A 21,652-nucleotide genomic window follows, 5' to 3' on the forward strand; every position below is an offset into this window, starting at 1 on the left:
TTCCACAGTCACTGTGCTCCTAGGCATCAAGCTGGCAGAAGGGACCAAACACAGTAAAACACATGTGGGCATTTTTTTCTGAGCCAGGCCTGGGAAGCTCAAAAATGATGTCTACTTAAGTGTCGAAGGAGAAGGGAGGACTTGTTTCAGCTAGTCCATCTCTGCCACAACAATGAAAATACGCTATTTCACTGTAACGTGTGTCTTTGTAACACTAATGAACTTATGCATTATTGTGAGAATGAGGTCTATATCATATTGCAGTTGTGTTAGTTCATGTGGGGTTTTTTCTGGGCAAAGAGCCACAATAGTGGGAAAGAATTGCAATCTGTATGGGGAAGAGCTCCCAGCTCAGTAGCTGGGCAGGCAGAACCCCGTCAACCCTACTCCAAGACAACTGGAAACAAGGGCCTGCCCGGGACTTGTCCTAGAGGAGCGAACCGACCCGGCCAGTTCAGACTCGTCTCTGTCCTGCAGCCTTAACCACCCCCCTGTCCAGATTACCACCTGTGGTATTAATTACTGTTATTCTTGGTGGCTGGTGACAAAGTTCTAAAGGTTTTTTGAGTAGACTGCCTCAAAACCAACTTCCCCATAGCGCTGTTGTTTTTATTGTGCTGTCTTACAGATTAACAGCAGCACACAGACGTGACATAGCTGATCCACAGAACATATGTTACACCCAAATCTATACTAGTGCTATTTACTAAGATGCTTATACCATATATTTCCTTGTTTATCTGTAAGCCCCATAAAGGCAAGAACTGACACTGTTTTATCCACTGCTTATTCTCAGCACCTAGAATAGTAGATAGTCCATATTTTGTTGTTGTTGAATGAAATTGTTTAATGGTCTATTAGATTGCTGGCAGGAATATCACATGTATTACTAGGAGCTGATCCAGCACTCAACCTACAGTTGATAAATGCTTTTTCCTTTTGCCCTTACAGACAGGCACAGTGACACCATACTTGTCACCTAATTGTTCTTCCTCACATTATCTGGCCTGATCTAGTGTAGCCAAGTTTACCATTGTGCTGGATTTCTTGATCTACAATTTTACTCTTTTCTTGGGGGGAGGGGCATCATATATATATGGCTATCCTACAACTCTAGATAGAAATTTACAGACATCTACCATAGCCAGAAGTCCCTGCTCAGCAAATGTGCATCTCCATATGACAAAAATCGAGAGCCAGCAAACAAAATACATAAAGGGAAAAGCAAAGATCTCTATTCAGAAATAAATATGCAACATCTAGTAAAAAAATTAGTAGCCCCATGCTTGAGTTTTGCAGGGCCCTACACACTGTGCCATGACCTCAGGACTCCATATTGTAGCAAACTAGAAAGATAAATAAAGTTAAGAGAAAAGGGAACTAGGAAAATGAACTCCTGAAATTATCCTGCAATACAACTGCCAGAAATGGCTTCACCTCAATTAGAATGAAAATCTTCATGGGGCCTTGGCACACTCAATGTAGGAGATTTTTATGCATATCTCTCCATGACTGCTAGATTAAACAGGCAAAAAAATTAGTAAGAACATACATAATTTGATCTAAAGTACATTTATAGAAACTTGTACCCAATTTTCAGCGAACAAACATTTTTTTCAAGAATTCATGGATGATTTATGAAATTTACTATGTGTTAGGCCAAAAAGCAAAGCAAATTTCAACAAATACTGAAGAACTGAAATTACAGACATTTTCTTAATGCAATTGAGAACTAGATATCAACTACAGAATTAGAGCCACATATCCCAACATGTTTAGAAACTTAAAAAGCTGATTCTAAATAAAGCACAGTTTAAGGAAGAAAACATCATAGAAATAATGAGCTTTTAGAACTAATCATTGATGAAAGAAAGTTCACATCAAAATTTCATGAATGGAACTAAAAGAGTTCATAGAAATGAATTTATAGCTTTAAATGTATATATTAGAATCTTAGAGAGGCGGAGTCAAGATGGCGGCGTGAGCAGACTCTGAACTCACCTCCTCCCGTGGACACAGCCAATTTACAACTACTCGTGGAAAAATTACCCCTGAGACAGAACTGAAAACTGGATAAGAGGAACTCCTGCAACAACGGACAATCCTAACTGAGGTGGAAGAGGCAGAGACTCCCTTCTGGAGAGGAAAAACGCCGCCTTCACAAGCCGCCAGCATCATGGCCGCCGGGAGCAGCTCACAGGTCCGCAGCCTCCCTGGAGGCGCGGGGCCCTGAGCCGGGGAGCGCCCCCGCTGTGGGCATTTTGTGGACCCAGCACAATTGAGACCAGCGGCATAATATCTGACTTTGCCTGCTACTAAAACATTGGGGAGCACCCCCAGAAAACCTGGTTCACAAAGAAACTAAAACTGGCTCTTAAAGGGCCCGCGCACAAACTCACCCGTTCCAGAAAGCATCCTAAAATCACCAGAAAGAAAGGTGCACAGTTTTGTGGTGAAAAGAGACTCACCTAATAGGCCCTGAGTGCATCTCGGTGAGGGGTGAGACCTCTCCAGGGACTGGGACATTGGCGGCGGCCATTGTTGTGGCTCCGTGTGGGCGTGCTGACACAGACGCCATTGGAGTTCTCCCTGAGGCCTGCTAGCCCAGGGTCTGCCCCACCCAATAGAGCACGGAATTAATCCAGCTCAGCCAGGGCAGGCAGCCCACCCTAGAGACTGGCCCCACCCAACAACAAGCCCTTAGGCAACTTGTGGGCCCACATAGATTGGTGACTGGATTCTCTGCAGCCTGGCAACTGAGCCGACTTGAGGCGGGCAGGGTGTGCACAAGGGCGGTGGCGGAATGTGTGGGGCTCCCGCCGTGGAGAGACTGGGTCTGCTTGGGGAGGTCAGGGTGCTCACACAAAATGCTACTGAACAACGACTGGGTTAACGAAGAAATCAAAGAAGAAATCAAAAAATACCTGGAGACAAATGAAAATGAAAATGCAACATGCCAGAATTTATGGGATACAGCAAAAGCGGTTCTAAGAGGGAAGCTTATAGCGATACAGACCTATCTCAAAAAAGAAAAATCTCAAATAAACAATCTAACAATGCACCTAAAGGAACTGGAAAAAGAAGAACAAACCAAGCCCAAAATCAGTAGAAGAAGGGAAATAATAAAAATCAGAGCAGAAATAAATGAAATAGAGACCAAAAAAACAATAGAAAAAATTAATAAAACCAAGAGCTGGTTCTTTGAAAAGATCAACAAAAGTGACCACCCTTTAGCTAGACTCACCAAGAAAAAAAGAGAGAAGGCACAAATAAGTAAAATCAGAAATGAAAGAGGAGAGGTTACAACAGACACTTCAGAAATACAAAAGATTATAAGAGAATACTATGAAAAGCTATATGCCAACAAATTCGAAAATCTGGAAGAAATGGATAAATTCTTAGAATCATACAACTTTCCAAAACTGGATCAAGAAGAAGTAGAGAATTTGAATAGCTCAATCACCAGTAAGGAGATCGAAACAGTAATCACAAACCTCCCCAAAAATAAAAGTCCAGGACCAGATGGCTTCCCTGGGGAATTCTACCAAACATTCAAAGAAGACTTAATACCTATCCTTCTCAAACTCTTCCAAAAAATTGAGGAGAGGGGGAAGCTCCCTAACTCATTCTATGAAGCTGACATTACCCTGATACCAAAACCAGACAAGGACAACACAAAAAAAGAAAATTACAGGCCAATATCACTGATGAACATCGATGCAAAAATCGTCAACAAAATACTAGCAAATCGCATACAACAATACGTTAAAAAGATTATACACCATGATCAAGTGGGATTTATTCCAGGGATGCAGGGATGGTTTAACATTCACAAATCAATCAACGTAATACACCACATTAATAAAATGAAGAATAAAAATCACATGATCATCTCAATAGATGCAGAGAAAGCATTTGACAAGATACAGCATCCATTTATAATAAAAACTCTGAATAAAATGGGTATAGAAGGAAAGTACCTCAACATAATAAGGACCATATATGAGAAACCCACAGCTAATATCATCCTCAATGGTGAAAAACTGGAAGCCATCCCTCTAAGAACAGGAACCAGACAAGGATGCCCACTGTCACCACTCCTATTTAACATAGTAGTGGAAGTCCTAACCAGAGCAATCAGGCAAGAGAAAGAAATAAAAGGGATCCAAAATGGAAAGGAAGAAGTGAAACTGTCACTGTTTGCAGATGACATGATTTTATATAGAGAAAACCCTAAAGAATCCACCAGAAAACTTTTGGAAGTAATAAACGAATATGGTAAAGTTGCAGGATACAAAATCAACATACAAAAATCAGTTGCATTTCTGTACACTAACAACGAAGTAGCAGAAAGAGAAATTAAGAATACCATCCCATTTACAATTGCAACAAAAAGAATAAAATACCTAGGAACAAACTTAACCAAAGAAGTGAAAGATCTGTACACCGAAAACTATAAAACATTTCTGAAAGAAATTGAAGAAGACACAAAGAAATGGAAAGATATTCCGTGCTCTTGGATTGGAAGAATTAACATAGTTAAGATGTCCATACTTCCTAAAGCCATCTATAGATTCAATGCAATCCCTATCAAAGTTCTAACAACATTTTTCACAGAAATAGAACAAAAAATCCTAAAATTTATATGGAACAACAAAAGACCCCGAATAGCTAAAGGAATCCTGAGAAAAAAGAGCAAAGCTGGAGGTATCACACTCCCTGATTTCAAAATATACTACGAAGCTATAGTGACCAAAACAGCATGATACTGGCACAAGAACAGACACACAGATCAATGGAATAGAATCAAAAGCCCAGAAATAAACCCACACATCTATGGACAGCTAATCTCTGACAAAGGAGCCAAGAACATACAATGGGGAAAAGAAAGTCTCTTCAACAAATGGTGTTGGGAAAACTGGATAGCCATATGCAAAAAAATGAAAGTAGACCCTTACCTTACCCCATACACAAAAATTAACTCCAAATGGATTAAAGACTTGAATGTAAGACCTGAAACTGTGAAACTTCTAGAAGAAAACATAGGCAGTACGCTCTTCGACATCGGTCTTAGCAACATCTTTTCAAACACCACGTCTGACTGGGCAAGAGAAACAATAGAAAAAATAAACAAATGGGACTACATCAAACTAAAAAGCTTCTGCACAGCAAAGGAAACCATCAACAAAACGAAAAGACAACCTAACAATTGGGAGAAGATATTTGCAAACCATACTTCCGATAAGGGCTTAATCTCCAAAATATATAAAGAACACATGCATCTCAACAACAAAAAAACTACCAACGCAATTAAAAAATGGGCAAAAGACCTGAACAGACATTTCTCCAAAGAAGATATACAGATGGCCAACAGACACATGAAAAGAAGTTCAAAATCACTAACTATCAGGGAAATGCAAATCAAAACTACAATGAGATATCACCTCACGCCCGTCAGAATGGCTATAATTAACAAGACAGGAAACAACATGTGTTGGAGAGGATGTGGAGAGAAGGGAACTCTCATACACGGCTGGTTGGAGTGCAAACTGGTGCAGCCACTATGGAAAACAGTATGGAGATTCCTCAAAAAATCAAGGCTAGAACTACCATATGATCCAGCTATTCCACTGTTGGGTGTTTATCCAAAGAACTTGAAAACACCAATTTGCAAAGGTACATGCACCCTTGTGTTCATTGCAGCGTTATTCACAATAGCCAAGACTTGGAAGCAACCTAAGTGCCCATCAAGGGATGAATGGATAAAGAAGATGTGGTATATACACACAATGGAATACTACTCAGCCATAAGAAACGATGAAATCCAGCCATTTGTGACAACATGGGTGGATATTGAGGGTATAATGCAAAGTGAAATAAGTCAGAGGGAGAAGGTCAAATACCGTATGATTTCCTTCATTAAGTAGTAGATAATAACAACAATAAACAAACACATAGGGACAGAGATTGGATTGGTGGTTACCAGAGGGGAAGGGGGGAGGGAGGAGGGTGAAAGGGATAATTGGGTACATGTGTGTGGTGATGAGTTGTAATTAGTATTTTGGTGGTGAACATGATGTAATCTATGCAGAAATAGAAGTACAATGATGTACACCTGAAATTTTTACAATGTCATAAACCAATGTTACTGCAATAAACAAAAAATTAAAAAAAAAAATCTTAGAATCAATGAGCAAAGTATCTGATTCACAGTTAGAAAAGAACAATAAAGAAGCCCAACAAAAGAAGACAGAAGAAAATAATAAAATTAGGGTACAATAAAATAAGGAAGAGCAAAGATGAAGAAAGACATGAGAAATGGACAATATCTAAAAAAATATAACTTACTGAAAGTGTCTCAAGAAGAAACAGAATACTTAAATAGATTTATAGTCACTACATTAGCTAAATTAATTGTTAAAAACTTAATCACCAAAAAGAAAAAACTGAACAAAAAACACAGACCAAATGATTTTACAGGTCTTTAAGGAATGGATACCTGCATTTTCCCCAGTTCTTCTAGAGAATAGAAATAGATGGAAATTCTCTCAACTCATTTTCTGAGACTAGCATAACGTTGATACCAAAACCAAATGAGGACACCACAAAAAAGGGAGTTACAGGTCCATCTCATTTATAAATGCAATAAGTATTTGTAAATATTTAATATTTGTAGATATTTAATATTTGTAAATATCATTTATAAATACGATAAATACATACAAAAATACTTGTATAAATACAAGTGCAAATAGCCTATGTGCATATTAGCCAAATGAACCCAGGAGTGTGCAGCTTGTCAGTGAGATGAAAGGATGGCTAATTTTAGAACATCTATGAATGTAAATCACTACAATAAATTGTTTCAAACTTAGAAAAGGAAGCCCTCTATCATTCCCTCTAGTCTACCTCAAAATAAAGGTTTTAGTCAGCATACGAAAAAAAAGGGAAAAGAGGGCCGGCCCCGTGGCTTAGCGGTTAAGTGCACGCGCTCCACTACTGGCAGCCCGGGTTCGGATCCTGGGCACTCACCAATGCACAGCTTCTCCGGCCATGCTGAGGCCGCGTCCCACATACAGCAACTAGAAGGATGTGCAGCTATGACATATAACTATCTACTGGGACTTTGGGGGGAAAAAAAAAGGAGGAGGATTGGCAATAGATGTTAGCTCAGAGCCGATCTTCCTCAGCAAAAAGAGGAGCATTAGCATGGATGTTAGCTCAGGGCTGATCTTCCTCACAAAAAAAAAAAAAAGGAAAAAAAATAAAGGCCATTAAATATGGGTATGAGGAGGAAAAAAATAAATTATCACTGTAAACACTGTTATCTACATAGAAGGACCTTCACATTCTATGACTCAGCTGTAGAACTGATAGTCCAGAATGTGGCTCAACACAAGTCAATACACACACAGGAGAAGAAAGCTACATTTTCAAACCTAACAATAGATGTGCGGCCTCACTAATGTGTGGAAAAATTTAATATATTTCACACTCATTTGATTGACAAAGTTGATAATGTTGTAACATTGCTATTAAAGTGAAAATTGGAAATACTGTGTTAAATTTAAGATGTGTTTCTCCCACAACCAAGATATGTATTCTAGAAACCTCTTAAAAAATGTTGCAGCTAAAAATAAACAAATACAAAATAATCTAGCATGCAACAAAAAAGATGAAGAGTAACAAAAACCAACTTTGTAAACAATCCTCCCTTATTTTTGGAGGAGAGAGGTCTATTTGCCAACTTCTCTCTTCAACATTGTGGCATTGGTAGATCAATGGAACAGAATAGAGAACTAGAAACAGTTCCACACAAATGCAGCCAACTGGTTTATGACAAGATGCAAAAGCAAGTCAATGAAGAAAGTCTTGTCAACAAACGACACTGGAGAAATTGAACATCCGTAAGGAAAAAAATGAACCTCGACCTAAACCTCACACCTCACACAAAAATTAACCCAAAATGGATCAGAGATTTAAATGTAAAGCATAGAACTAGAATACTTTTAGAAGAAAGTAGGAGAAAATTTTTGAACATAGCATTCTTAGGCTCGACACTAAAACATGGTTCATAAAAGAAAAAAAATTGATAAACTGGACTTTGTCAAAATAAAACCTTTGCTGTGTAAAAGGCCCCATTAAGAGGATAAAAAGAAAAGCTACAGGCCAGGGGAAAGTTCTTGCAAACCATATATCTGACTAGAGAATCATATCTAGAATTTATAAAGAACTCGAAACTCAACAGTAAAGAGGCAAACAGTCCAATTAAAAAATGGGAAAAAGGGGCCGGCCCAGTGGCGCAAGTGGTTAAGTGCGCGCGCTCTGCTGCAGTGACCCGGGATTCACCGGTTCGGATCCCGGGCGTGCACCGACGCACCGCTTGTGGAGCCATGCTGTGGCGGCGTCCCATATAAAGTAGAGGAAGATGAGCATGGATGTTAGCCCAAGGCCAGTCTTCCTCAGCAAAAAGAGGAGGATTGGCAGATGTTAGCTCAGGGCCAATCCTCCTCACAAAAAAAAAAAAAAAAATGGGAAAAAGACATGAAGAGACACGTCACTGACATAAATGGATGACAAATAAACACATGAGAAGATGTTCAACATCACTAGCCATTAGAGAAATGTAAGTTAAAATCACGATAACATCTCTCTACACATGTGTCAGAAGAGCTAAAATAACATTAGTGACAATATCAGATACTGGTGAAGATGTGGAGAAACTCAATCTCTCACCATTGCTAGTAGGAATGTAAAATAGGACAGCTAGTTGGGAAAATAGTTTGCCAGTTTTTTGAAATATGTACATCACGTAGTAACATTTCTAGGTGAGATTACGTGGCTCATTGTGACCATTCAGGATGGTTTCAGACATGCTGAGGCCAAGGCAGGTTGCAAACTACAGAAGCAAGCATGAGAAATGTTCCTCCGCAGGTGAGCCCGTCAGAGGGATCTATCCTGGAATGTGGTTAGGCTACTGTCTGGTGCTCAGTCAGCTGTCCCCATGGAGCACCAACAAGAAGACAAACAAGAAAATTAGGATACAGTGCCTGTTTTGCTCAACTGTTTTTTTTATTATTGGTGGGTATGTTTTTGTACTTCATGAATAGACCTCAAAAGGCTGGGAATGGAGTGAATTCTGGTAAAATGTTCAACATATTCTAGGTGTGACTAGAAATAAATGCCTGACTGTCGTATTTTTCCAAAGAAAAATGAATCATTAGAATGAAATAAAATTAAGTGTTACAATTTTCCCTGTGAAGGGAAAGAAACTATACTTTATCATTTACCAGCAAGAATGTATATTTATCTGAATCTATGAGGATGAATTATATGTCAATTACATCAGCTTGTATTTGCAACTTAGGGGATGGTTTCTATCAAAGACCTCAGATGTTCTGTGTATTAGTTAGATGCTCCTGATGCCCCGCTCAGCGCACCTTTCCTGGCTAGTGCACCCATCCCCAGCTGCTGGGAGTGCTGGCTGGTAAGGATTCAGAGCCGTTCCCTCCTCTGGAGAATTCCCTGCCAGGCTCAGTCTCCCTGGGAAGCGAAGACTTTACCCACACGCCATAAGCCACGGTCACTGAATGACCTACACAGAGGTACAAAAACATGTCCCCTTGACTCAAGAGGTAACAACTTTATGGTGTGATTTACACCCCAGAGCAAAGTGAATTGGGATGAGTATAGACCTTACCCAAGACTACATTGTCTGTCTGCTTTTTTCTGTTCTATGCCCTGCTTCCCTCACTCCCTATAGGTTTTCTCAATGAACATTCCCTCTATATATTATCATGTGCTCCTGAATTCCCCTCTCAGACTCTGTTTCTAGGGGACACAATCTAAGATACATAAGATTATATACATTTATTTTAATTTTGTATTAATTGTCATGGTTTACACCAAAGGGAGGATTTTTTTTTTCTTGGATGCAAAAATTTATGCAGATTGAACATACCTAATGATGTAGGTTTTCAAAAATTGAAAATAATAACAGCACAAGAAATAACAAGACATACATGCAAAAGAATGAAGTTGGACCCTATCTTCCAACATATACAAAAATTAACTGATAATTGATTAAAGCCTTATATACTTATGACCTAAAACTATAAAAGTCATAGAGGAAAACATAGAAGTTTCATGACATTGGACTTTGCAATGATTTTTTAGATATGGCACCAAAAGCACAGGCAACAGAAGCAAAAATAGACAATTTGGACTAACTTAAAAACTTTTGTGCATCAAAGAACATAATCAATAGAGTAAAAAGGAAACCTGTGCAATGGTAGAAAATATTTGTAAATCATATATCTGATAAGGGGTTAATATCCAGAATATATAAAGAAATCCTGTGACTCAACAATAATAAAATCAAATAACCAAATTTAAAAGCAGGCAAAAAGACGTTTCTCCAAAGATTATATGCTAATGCCCATCTATAAAAAGATGCTCAAAATAACTCACCATCAGCAAAATGCAAATCAAAACCACAATGAGCCATTACTTCACACAAATTAGAAGGGCTATTATCGAAAAACAAACAAAAAAACATCCAGAAAATAAGAAATGTTGGTGAGGATGTGGAGAAATTGGAAATCCTTTGCATTGTTGGTGGGATTGTAAAATGGTGCAACCACTGTGGAAAACAGTACAGAGATTCCTTAAAAAATTAAAAATAAAACTATCATAGGATCCAACAATCCCATTTCTGAATATATACCTGAAAGAATTGAAAGCAGGATCTCAAAGAGGTATTTGCACACCTACATTCATTGCAGCATAGTTCAAAATGGCCAAGACGTGAAGGTAACCTAAATGTCCAAGATGGATGAATGGGTAAAGAAAATGTGGAATATACATACAGTGGAATATTATTCAGCCTTAAAAAGGAAGAAAATAGGGCCAGGCTGGTTGTGTAGTGGTTAAGTTCGAGCACTCTGCTTCAGTAGCTATGGGGCTCACAAGTTCGGATCCTGGGCGCAGATCTACGCACCACTCATCAAGCCATGCTGTGGCGGCATTCCACACACAAAATAGAGGAAGATTGGCACAGATGTTAGCTCCAGGACAATCTTCCTCAAGCAAAAAGAGGAAGATTGGCAACAGATATTAGGTCAGGGCCAATCTTCCTCACTAAAAAAGAAAAAAAGGCAAAAAATCCTATCACATGCTATAACGTGGGTGAATCTTGAGGACATGCTAACTGAAATAAGCCAGTCACAAAAAAACAGATACTGCATGATTCTACTTATATGAGTGTCTAAAGTAGTCAAATTCTTAGAAACAAATTAGAAAGCGGTTTCCAGGGGCAGGAGAAAGGGAGAAAGGGGGGGTTGTTGTTTAATGAGTACAGAGTATCAGATTTTAAAGATGAAAAAGTTCTGAGATCTGTGTCACAACAACGTGAATATGTTTAACCAACTGAACTGTACACGTAAAAATGGTTAAGCTAGTAAATTTTATGCGTTTTACCACAAGAAAAAAAAAAGTGGGGTAAAAAAGAGAATAAGACACAAGGGGCTGCATCACAGGGGTTTTAAAAACATATATACATAGTTTAAGGATTTCATAAGAAATGTAGTTGCAAACTTATTGTTTATCCCACTTTGTAAAAATGTTTGCTGAGAACTCTGAGAGGCTAGAAGGTAGTTGTCTGGGAAGGAAATTAGCATGCTTACACACAGGTGTAGCACACGCACACACATTTATATCTATGCCCCAACAACTCTCCCAGAAGAAGCTTTATTCTCAGAATCAATTGTTATACCATGCTTCCAGAGTTATTTTTTACTGCATACGCAATGACAATGAAACAAAGTAACAAGGAGGATTTTCAGAGACAACGGTATAATCAGCTTCAATGTACTCCCCCAGAGCCTAAAAAAAGAAACCCTCCGTAAGCATTGAAGTTTTAAAAAGTGCCAGATGTTAACATCCTTGTAATCCATCTGCAAGCCAATATTCCTCTCTGTGGAGCAAAAACTCAGACAAAGAAATAACATTTGGGGAAGATATAAATGTGATGCCCTAAAATATCTCAGGATTTAGATTCACAACGCCTGTTTCATGTAACCCTGCATTGAAACACTTCTCTAAACAATGGAGAAATAAACTTAAATAGCTTGAATTCTTCTGAGGAAAATCAACAATATTTTTCATCTCACTGCTTTACTGTCTTCAAATTTTTTAATTTGTGTATCAAGTGACCATTTCTTGGGTTTCCATCCAATTATTAGGGCATGTTTTTCTAATGAGAGAATGTTAAAAATGTTTTCTTTTTAAATTAAAATGGAAATAAAACAAATATACATGACATAAAAGTTACCTGCATACTCTAAAGTATATTTGTTTTTTACACATTAATCCATACTTTTCGACATTTAATATTTTCCTTACAATATTTCTTTAATAAAAAGTGATTTGATTATGATAAAGAACTTTTCAGTGGCTGTAGATTTACAATCATAATTCTTTCCAGAATTTGTTTCAGGGTAACAATAAAACCGAAGATTGTCACCCTGAGGTGATGTTGCTGGCTCATTATCCAAGTGGACCCACATGTCTAGTCAAATATATGGTTGATGGAGGGCACCATGTCACGAATGCTCTGTCCTGTGTCATAGATGCTTCCAAAATCACATCCATGTGCTAATGCACCGCACAATGATTTACCTTGATATGTAGAGCACTGAATGACCAGGCTCCTTTTCAGACACAAAACAGGCACATTCAGGATCTGCAGAGCCTGGTGATTTGGAGCCCCACCTCTGGATATCAGTTAGCTATTATCTTATCAGAATCACACTCAATGAGAATTCTCTGGAGAAGTCTAGTCTCTTTAAGATCAGAACTGACTGTTCTCAGATGCTTCAGTTGGCATGCCATATTGCTGAAATCAAACCCTGTCTTTTCCTGAATGCCCCTGCCTTTCTAAACACCATGCTCCCACTACGGCGTGTCCTCGAGATTTGGAACTGCGATTGCTGCCCTGTCCATTCCCAGAGAGGGCAATGCTATAGAATTAAAACAGTCTCGGATGAGCTTGAATTCCCAGGGAGCTCAAGAGAGAAGCTCTCTTTCGGTTCATAGTCAGTAAAATAGATCTAGACCCTCTACCCCAAATACACACTTTTGGGCGCTTGAACTTCAAATAATCTTCTGTTCTGAATCCACATCTACACGCTTCATCCTTAGTCAAAATCTTCAATTCAGGTTGGAAGAGACTCAGCTCACTCTATTCTCGCCAGACAGTGTTTTCAATAGACGACTTCCCTGGTGTTCAGGCTGTCTCAGAATGGGATCCCGCCACTTTCAACACACCAGTTCCCTCCCAAAGAAAGAGAAGCCATGGCTGGCTCCGTGACCCCACCAGTCAATCACGCAGCTTCCTGAATGCCTTCAGTCTGCCTCCTGAACCCACACTGTCAAATGAACATTGCGTTATTTCATGTACAAGACCAATGAGCACATGCTTTACATTAACAGCTCCTCTTTAAATTCCTTTTTTTTTTTTTTAATTTGAAAGCTTGTGTATATGTATCCACGCAACTCTAATTTCGTGGCTGTAAATAAAATTTTTTAAAAATTTCATTGTTTTCCTGAATCTTGCAAAACTTTTTGTTTAAAACGTTACCTTGATATAAAATATTTGAAATTTGACATTATTTTGATATAAAAAATATTTCAGTCCTGAAATGGGCTGAGAGAAAACTGAATTTCACATTTAATATTTAATTTTGTCCTTATAGAGTCTGGTTTTTTCTCCCTTTCTTTGTAAAGGAAAAAATTTAGGGAAAAGTCAGATGCTAAAATTTTTGTTTTACTTTCTAGGTTAAGAAACTTTCTAGGTTATAGTTTGTGTTTTTAAATGATTTCCACCGCTTTGCATCAATTTGTAAGACATATTCAGATAAAAGACATTCTTCAAGGTCAATTCAAGACCCAATGTCAGAACAAAAAGTACAATTCACAGATAAGCATGTCTATGTCCAACATAAGGACCCTCCTTATCTGAAGTCTTAATTATTGCATTAAACACCCTTGGCTTTAGTCTTTTACCACTCCACTCTGCTGGGGAAACTTTTCAAAAATAAAATTTGTCTAAATAGTATCCCAGAATAATGGTATAACAAATAAAACTAGTCAAATTTGACGAGCCCATCAATGGGCTCCACTTTGCCCATTGAAGATTTCTGCTAATTAGGGCCCCATACAAACAGACCAGCCTTTTACATGTCTTCCATCTTCATTCCTGTCTTCCTGCTCCTCCATTATATGCAATCTGAAACCATCATTAACTACCTAGAGTAGCCCATTATTTCTTCTGGAAGCACCCTCCTTCCAAGCATCACCTTTCCTCTCTCACTTCATGTGGTCCTAGTGGGGTTATTAAAAAGATTGCTCAGATGAACTGGCCAAAGGACTGGAAACATAGCCTAGGTTGAGCCCATCATAATGGCCCATACACTGAGGATCAATGACTAGTCCTCATTTGGGGATATAATCCTAGTGGGGAAAATTCAGGATCCTTCCATGAGATTTGATAGATGGACACAGGGAGATTAAAAAAAAAAAAAAGACCCTGTCTTGTTTTAATATCAATCTACTAGGATGTATGTATGTGCTATCAAAGCTCATGTCTTCTGAGACAGACAGAGAGAGACAGAGACAGAGACAGAGACAGTGAAAATAATATCCAGTTAAAATCCCCAGATCCCAGATCCAGCGGTACCTGAAGCCAATTGAATGTAGACTTTCTGGGTATAAGGGCCATTTTCCAGATATGAAAGCCAATAAATTCCCTTTTGTGCTTAAACCATTATGAGTTGATTTTCTGTCAATGGCAACCAAGTGACTCATATAACTTACAAGTCCATGATGATCTTCTCTTTCTTCCCGTAAAGGACATATCCCTTTAGCACATCTGCTTCTTTTCTCTGCTGCCTGAATGTATAGCTTATTTTCACAAGTAGAAGAAAGGTTTAAACTTTTATATCATACTGAATATTTATTATATATTTTTTATTTTAAAATAACACATTCCAAATTTCAGAAGGCTTCATGGTATGTGTTCCATATGTGCTGTGCTGAAGATGGATGACAAAAACTCCCCCTCGTCAATCAATTCTCAGTAAACAAAGTATTCACTGAACGCCTCTGTGCCCGTGGATAGGAACTGAGACATAAAAAAGTAGATGTTAAAGTCCCTGGTCACAAGTAGATAACTATACGGTTGAGAATCCACACACATAAGAACAAGTTGAGGCACAAGGAAAGTCAGTATTGTGTGCTTCTCACACCTCACATGCCACCACTGATCATTCCCAGAGAGTGCTAAAGCCACAGGACCAGACAGCACATTCCTGGAGCATGAAAGACCAGGTTAACCCTCGTCATGCCATTAGAGCCCAATGGACCCAATCCTTGAATTTTAATTTTTCCATATGAATGTGCCCGACAAATTGATGTAGAAGCGTTTTCCCGTTGTGAAATCATGTTCTCATGATTAAAGGGACACTTTAGCCAATGTTCTTTCGTTCTCTTCTCCCCATAGACCATACACCCCATGGAGGAAGGGACCAGCTCCAGTTCTGCTCACAAGTGCATCCACAGAGCACATCAAGGGGCCTACCATGTTAAAGGACTTAGGAATTCATTCATTCATTCACTCATTCAAATATACTATTAAGAACTTTGCTACATGCAAAGTTTAGTATTTACACACTTGATGGTTACAAGTTTAATCAGTCGCTGCTCTGCACTCACATTGTTTATTAACTAAGATAAAGACAATAGTCACTTAAATATACTTAGCTCCAAAGGAGAACAGATAAAGTGCTAAGTTAACTTAGAAGTAAGCAGAATTTAGTACTTGGAGAAGGTTATGATTTCATGGCATTTGACCTGAAATTTGATAACAGGTAAAATTTTGAAATTCAAAGATAAGAAAAAATTTCTCAATTTTAGACTCAGAAAAAAAATAGAAGAAAAGCAGCAATCACAGAAAAATTGGAAGCATTTGTGGAGTTCAGTTTGACAGAAGGATAAATCAAGGTGAAAAGTTGGAAATGAAACTAAAACAAGAATTGGAATCAGAATATATCTGAGATAGTGAAAATAGTTTTATCATTTTTAGCTCTGCCATATCAGGGAGCCATTGGACTTGTAAACAGCGTTACAATCAAAATAGCGGAATCCATCAAACATCTGGTGGCTTATAGAGCAGCTGGTGGGGAGACGCACAGGAGGGGCACAGTCAAGACACTTCACACTAGTTCAGGCTTAAGGTTATGAAAGTCTGAACTGGAGCAATAAAATGGAAGGCCGGGGAGGATCAGAGGGATTATGAGAAGAAAGAACTGTAAAGAGAGGGTGACTGACCCCCGCTGGGTGACAAGGAGGAAAGTGGAGTCTGAAAGGGGAGTGAGAGATGCCTCTGAACTTTCCAACTTCAGTGACTGGAGTGAAGGAGACACACTTAGTAGAAAGAGGACATATCTCTGATTTTGGAAGAGGGACAAATAGATGTGTGTGTATAACTATGATCAATATCTATCAATTAATCCACTGATATGCAGCGGTATATGTATTTATCTGTTAATTGGCAGTGCACCAAGTAGGAACTATCCAGTGAAAAACTGGAATGTTTTACAGATATCAGCAGTATATAATTTCTTTAAACAAGCTGTAGGCTTATGCAGATAAGCAACAAGTCTCACCCTGAATAACTACTATATATTTAAAAACTTTATGTAAAATGAGGAAAAACCGTAACATTTGATTTCAGAAGGGGTGCATTTGGTTATTTCTAAATGATATCAAAATTATAAATATAGTCTCTTTTTGACAGATTATGTCAGTCACAGAACATTTTAACGAGATGATGCTGATGCTAATCACATCTTAATACTAATCTATAAATGACACAGAGCGATATTAATTGGTTAATCATTAATTAAAGCAAGGCATGAGCACTTCCCTTGATGTACGGATTTTATTTTCATAATAGTATTTCCTAACTTAATATTGTCCTTTAACACAACATTTTCTTGGCTAGTTTTGAATCATAAATGAACAAAAATGTTTTTCTAAATATAAAATAGGGTTATACGGCTTATCTGTGTGCCTCTGAAATCTCTGGACGCGTGATCAAGATTAATTGAACAACACAGAAAGACAAGAGTGCAGAACACTATGATAAGCGTGGATGATAAAACTCAAATAAATTAAAGAAATCATGTGCCACCAAATAAAAAAAAAATAAAAAAAACAAACAGAAAAAGCCCCTCCTCTTTCTAATTTTCTTCTTTCTTTTCCTGGAGCCACCACTTTCTCCTCACGCAGACTTGGGATCACAAACTTGGGATTCGGGAAAATACGGAGCCCTGGTAGACGGGTCACATACAGTCAGCTTGAGTCTTGGGCAGAGCTGCGGCGTGGCTGGGAGTGAGCACTTGACCTTGAAAATACACCGAAGAAGGGCTTCCTGCCTCACTCTTGAATCCTCACCTCCCTGTGCCCCGTGGAAGGGCTCCTCACGCTCTGTTCAGTCTGAGCTAGGAAACTAGAGTCACTGATTGTGTGTCCTCCGTGCCTCCAGCTTCAGGGAGCCGGCCTCCGTCAAGGTGGGGGCATTCAAGGACAGATAGAGGTTACAGGGTGAGATGGAAAGTGTTGAGCTCCACTCTCATTTTTGGGCATATCCATTTTTCCCGGGTCCCCCTAGATCTATCATCTTCCCTGTGACCTCATCCCTGTTGATCTGTCTTTCATGAGTCAGTGTGTTGGCGCTGCAAAGGCACAGCTGGTGAGAACCGATGCTGCAGGTCTTTTCCCCAGAACTTTTGTAGGTAAATGAGACAGTGCTCCATACTCCATGGGGGGATTGATGGGGAGGGTGGTGTAAGGAGGCCTGAGGCAGGGCAGGCAAGATGGAGGTCTCTGAATGTGGAGAAACACATTGGGGCCTCTAAAGGATACAAGGAAAGAGGCTACAAACTAAACTATACATGGTTTAGAGATCATTTTCAACAAGAAAATTGTTGTAGATACCAGAAAAATAAAAAGAAAAACTGTTAAAACGTGACTTCAATAAAAAATATTAATGATGGTCATTATGTGAACTGATTACTATTGATGACTCATTTTCATTTATCAAATATTGTTGTAATTGTCATTAATGTGTGTCCAATATTATTAATGTAAGTTGGCTTTAACACCAAACCAGGTTTGTTGTATGATTGGTCGTTCTTTGCCTGTCTACATCTGGCACAAGTGAGCCCTCACCGTGAGGGATACAGGAAAGAGCCAGTGTGGACTGCAGAGATGGATGAATGTATGATGCATGAAGGGAGGACAGGAGGGAGGGATTATTAATGGATTGACTGACTTTCACAGAAAAACCTGTGAAGTGAATAAGGATGACATTATCAGCTACATTTTTTAAATGAGGACGTCAAGTACCAAGCCCTAGAGAAGTTCAGTGATTTCCCAAAGATGAAGAAAACTAGAAAATAGCTGAGACACCCTAGGATTGGCCCAAGTGGTCCTGTAAGTAACAGCTGACGCTCCCCAAATGGTTGTGGATGGTGCATGCTGCCTGCATCACCTGCACTGGCTATACTTGTAGTCATAGTTCATACCAGCAGAGACTGCTGGGAGTATCTTAAACTTAGTGTGCTGGTACATCACTGGTGCCATGCTTTATGGATCACAGGTGAGATGAAAAGGGAGAGGTTAAGACTTGTCTAGGATCCCATAAGAATAGAAAAGGCGAGGCAACCTGTGGCCCTGCACTGATTCTATTCGAGTGCCCTGTGGAAAGGGTGTAAACTCAGTCCCCAAAGCTAACCTAATAGGTAAAGTTGTTCAGAGTGAGGAACGATGAACAGAAATTTAGGAACAAGTCAACCTTCGAATAGTTTTCTCCCCTCAATGATACTCCCTAGAATTGACATTTATATGCTTAAACTATGAGGCACCACGAGGCACATCCTTCGTCAATTTCATATTTGTTATCAACCCACTTGGATGAGTGACTTCCTCTTTTTCTACTAAGAGCCTGAATGAAGAAAGCAGCCAATTGATTTCCACAAAACCATTCATTAATTTGTATCTGTCTGTCCTGTCACTCCTCATTTCTAGATAATAAATAATTCAAGCCTCTTTCATCTTTCCATATTCAGAAGACCCTGAAGCTCTTTACCTTTAATTTACTCTTCCCTTAACCACTTCCTATGAGCAAAAGACTTTTTTTAGCAAACTAAACAAAACTGGGGTCAGTACTCAGAATGCACCACTGATTCACATAACGTCATAATTTCCCTTTTGCATTTTATCATCTTGCTTTAGAGTGTAGAACAGCTCCCGGTTGGCTTTTTTAACTACAACTATCTGTGGAGATGACATATTTACGGAACTGTCTACAATGACCTCTAGATAGTTTTCTGAAGATGTAAGTCAGTTTAAAACCCAACGGTTGGGGCCGGCCCCAGGGCTTAGCGGTTAAGTGCCCGCGCTCCGCTACTGGCGGCCCAGGTTTGGATCCCAGGCGCGCACCGACGCACCGCTTCTCCTGCCATGCTGAGGCCGTGTCCCACATACAGCAACTAGAAGGATGTGCAACTATAACATACAACTATCTACTGGGGCTCTGGGGAAAAAAAAAGGAGGAGGATTGGCAATAGATGTTAGCTCAGAACCGGTCTTCCTCAGCAAAAAGAGGAGGATTAGCACGGATGTTAGCTCAGGGCTTATCTTCCTCACAAAAAAAAAACAAAAAACAACGGTTTAAGAATCATTTAAATAGACTCTTCAGTGATAGGATGCTTTCTTCTCAGAAAGGAAAACATAATTCATCTGTGGTTTGAAACAGACATTTTCAAAGCATGGCCCAAAAAAGGTTGTTCTCACATAACAATCACTCTTAAAACGTGATATTATAGGTACTATTCTAGCATGAATTTATTTATGACAATTGGTGAAAACCAAAGTTTCCTTTACGTCAAGGCTCTTCTAAATCTGCATTGTTATCAGCATTATCATCCTTGTTGTTATCATTATTTTAATTTCTCAAGTGATTGGACAATGTTCAAAGATTAGAAAAAAAAGGGTCCCAACACATAGCCTTTAATGACGGCAAGTGTGAAGGCATCGATGGGTTTGAGTTTTCAAAGATGACAAGTAGATATGGTGAATTAAAAACTATTCAAGTATTTCCTATCTTAAGAAAAAAAAAAAACTTTTTTGAGAACCATATCTGTCCACCAATTGACCTTTATCTTCTTTTCCTTTTAGAAGTCAAAGCTTGTCAGTCTCTGTGCTCTCAATCCCCTCTAATGACGGATAAGTCGCCACAGTTTGAATTCCTCTCCCGCTTCTCCATTGACACTGCCTGGTGTCCACATCACCAAAGGACTCCTTGTCCGTGGTCCCAGTGGACCCTCCTCAAACCTGTAGCCTCATCTTGTCACATCACGCCAGGCTGCTCAGCAGACCCGGCCTCGTGAAACTGCGATGATTGTGTTCTTGACTGAAAATCTCTGAATTCCTCTGTGAACTCCTCTTCCTCTATCTGCTTTTCAGAAGTTTCTGACCTGAGCCATCTATTTCCTTGCTGGCTATTTCTTCCTGTACCATGGCTTAAATAAAACCAATATTTGAATGTCCCCACTTCTATCTTAAATAAGCATCTGTCACCTGAGCTTCAGACCTGTCTACAACTGCATACTGGGCAGCTCTCCTTGGACATCACAGAACTCAACATGTCCAAGCCTGCCCTTCCTCCTCTGTTTCACATCTGAAGCTTGGCGGAAACACCATACACACAGTTGCTCCAGCAAAAATCTAAGGGCCAATCTTGAATATTCCCTTTCTTTCATCCTCCACAACACCTAAATCGGTTCTAAAGCCTAAAGTTCCTGGTACTCAAGTCTCTTTCAAACTCATCCACTTTTCTCCATTCTCGGGTGACTCACACATGGACTCCCCTTCACCCAGGTGTGGGTTGTCACAAGAGCCACCCAGCTGGCTCCCACACTCCACTGCCGCTCCCCTCCTCTTGCTCTACGCATATGATCCTACTAACGCAAATCTTTGCTAGCCACTATTACTGTTAAAAGACCTTAATGGATTCCAATGACTCTCAGGAAAAGTCTAAGCATGATTACACAGCATATGTAGTCAGGTCCTTCATGATCTGCACATTCAGGTTCAGGAAGGAAGAGCATAGATCCAGTTTGGACAGCCCGAGTTTGAAGTGCTGATAGGATACAGTGGTCTGCTGCGTTTTGATCAGGTGGACCCAGAGATCCAGACAAAAGCAGGACCAGAGATATTATCCTGAAATCCATCCACAAAGATGCTGGAGATTAAATAATTAACATAAATAGGACATGTATAAAGGAAAAGAACAAAGCAAAGCACAGAATTTTTCACTAATCAGACAATAAGTTCTGTTAATTCTATGTTATACTAAATATCTCTCATATCAGATCATGCGTCATCATCACGATTGCCTCCATCCCGATTTAAGCTGTCACCTAGCCTATTCTCTTATCTGCTTCCCTTTTCAATCTTTCCTTTAATCTATCCTCTATATTGCTACCAGAATGACAGTTCTAAAACACATATCCCATCATATCCTTCC

General features: G+C 39.2%; 1 protein-coding gene across 2 annotated transcripts in view; it reads right to left on the reverse strand.

Annotated features, from left to right (window-relative positions):
* MYO16 (myosin XVI) overlaps positions 1–21,652 on the reverse strand; it is a 550,785-nt gene that overhangs the window by 467,897 nt on the left and 61,236 nt on the right. Inside the window, exon 1 of one of the 2 annotated variants that reach the window (XM_087435859.1) lies at positions 2,469–2,699. The exons of the other annotated variant lie outside the window; for it this stretch is intronic. Coding sequence (XP_087291985.1) covers positions 2,469–2,526 — 58 coding nt within the window. The 5' untranslated portion in view covers positions 2,527–2,699. Of the gene's footprint in view, positions 1–2,468; positions 2,700–21,652 lie in introns of those variants that run through there. 2 annotated transcript variants of the gene reach the window in all.

This window comes from Ceratotherium simum, chromosome 10 (genome assembly GCF_057802395.1).
Source record: "Ceratotherium simum simum isolate JZ-2026a chromosome 10, ASM5780239v1, whole genome shotgun sequence".
NCBI lineage: Eukaryota > Metazoa > Chordata > Mammalia > Perissodactyla > Rhinocerotidae > Ceratotherium > Ceratotherium simum.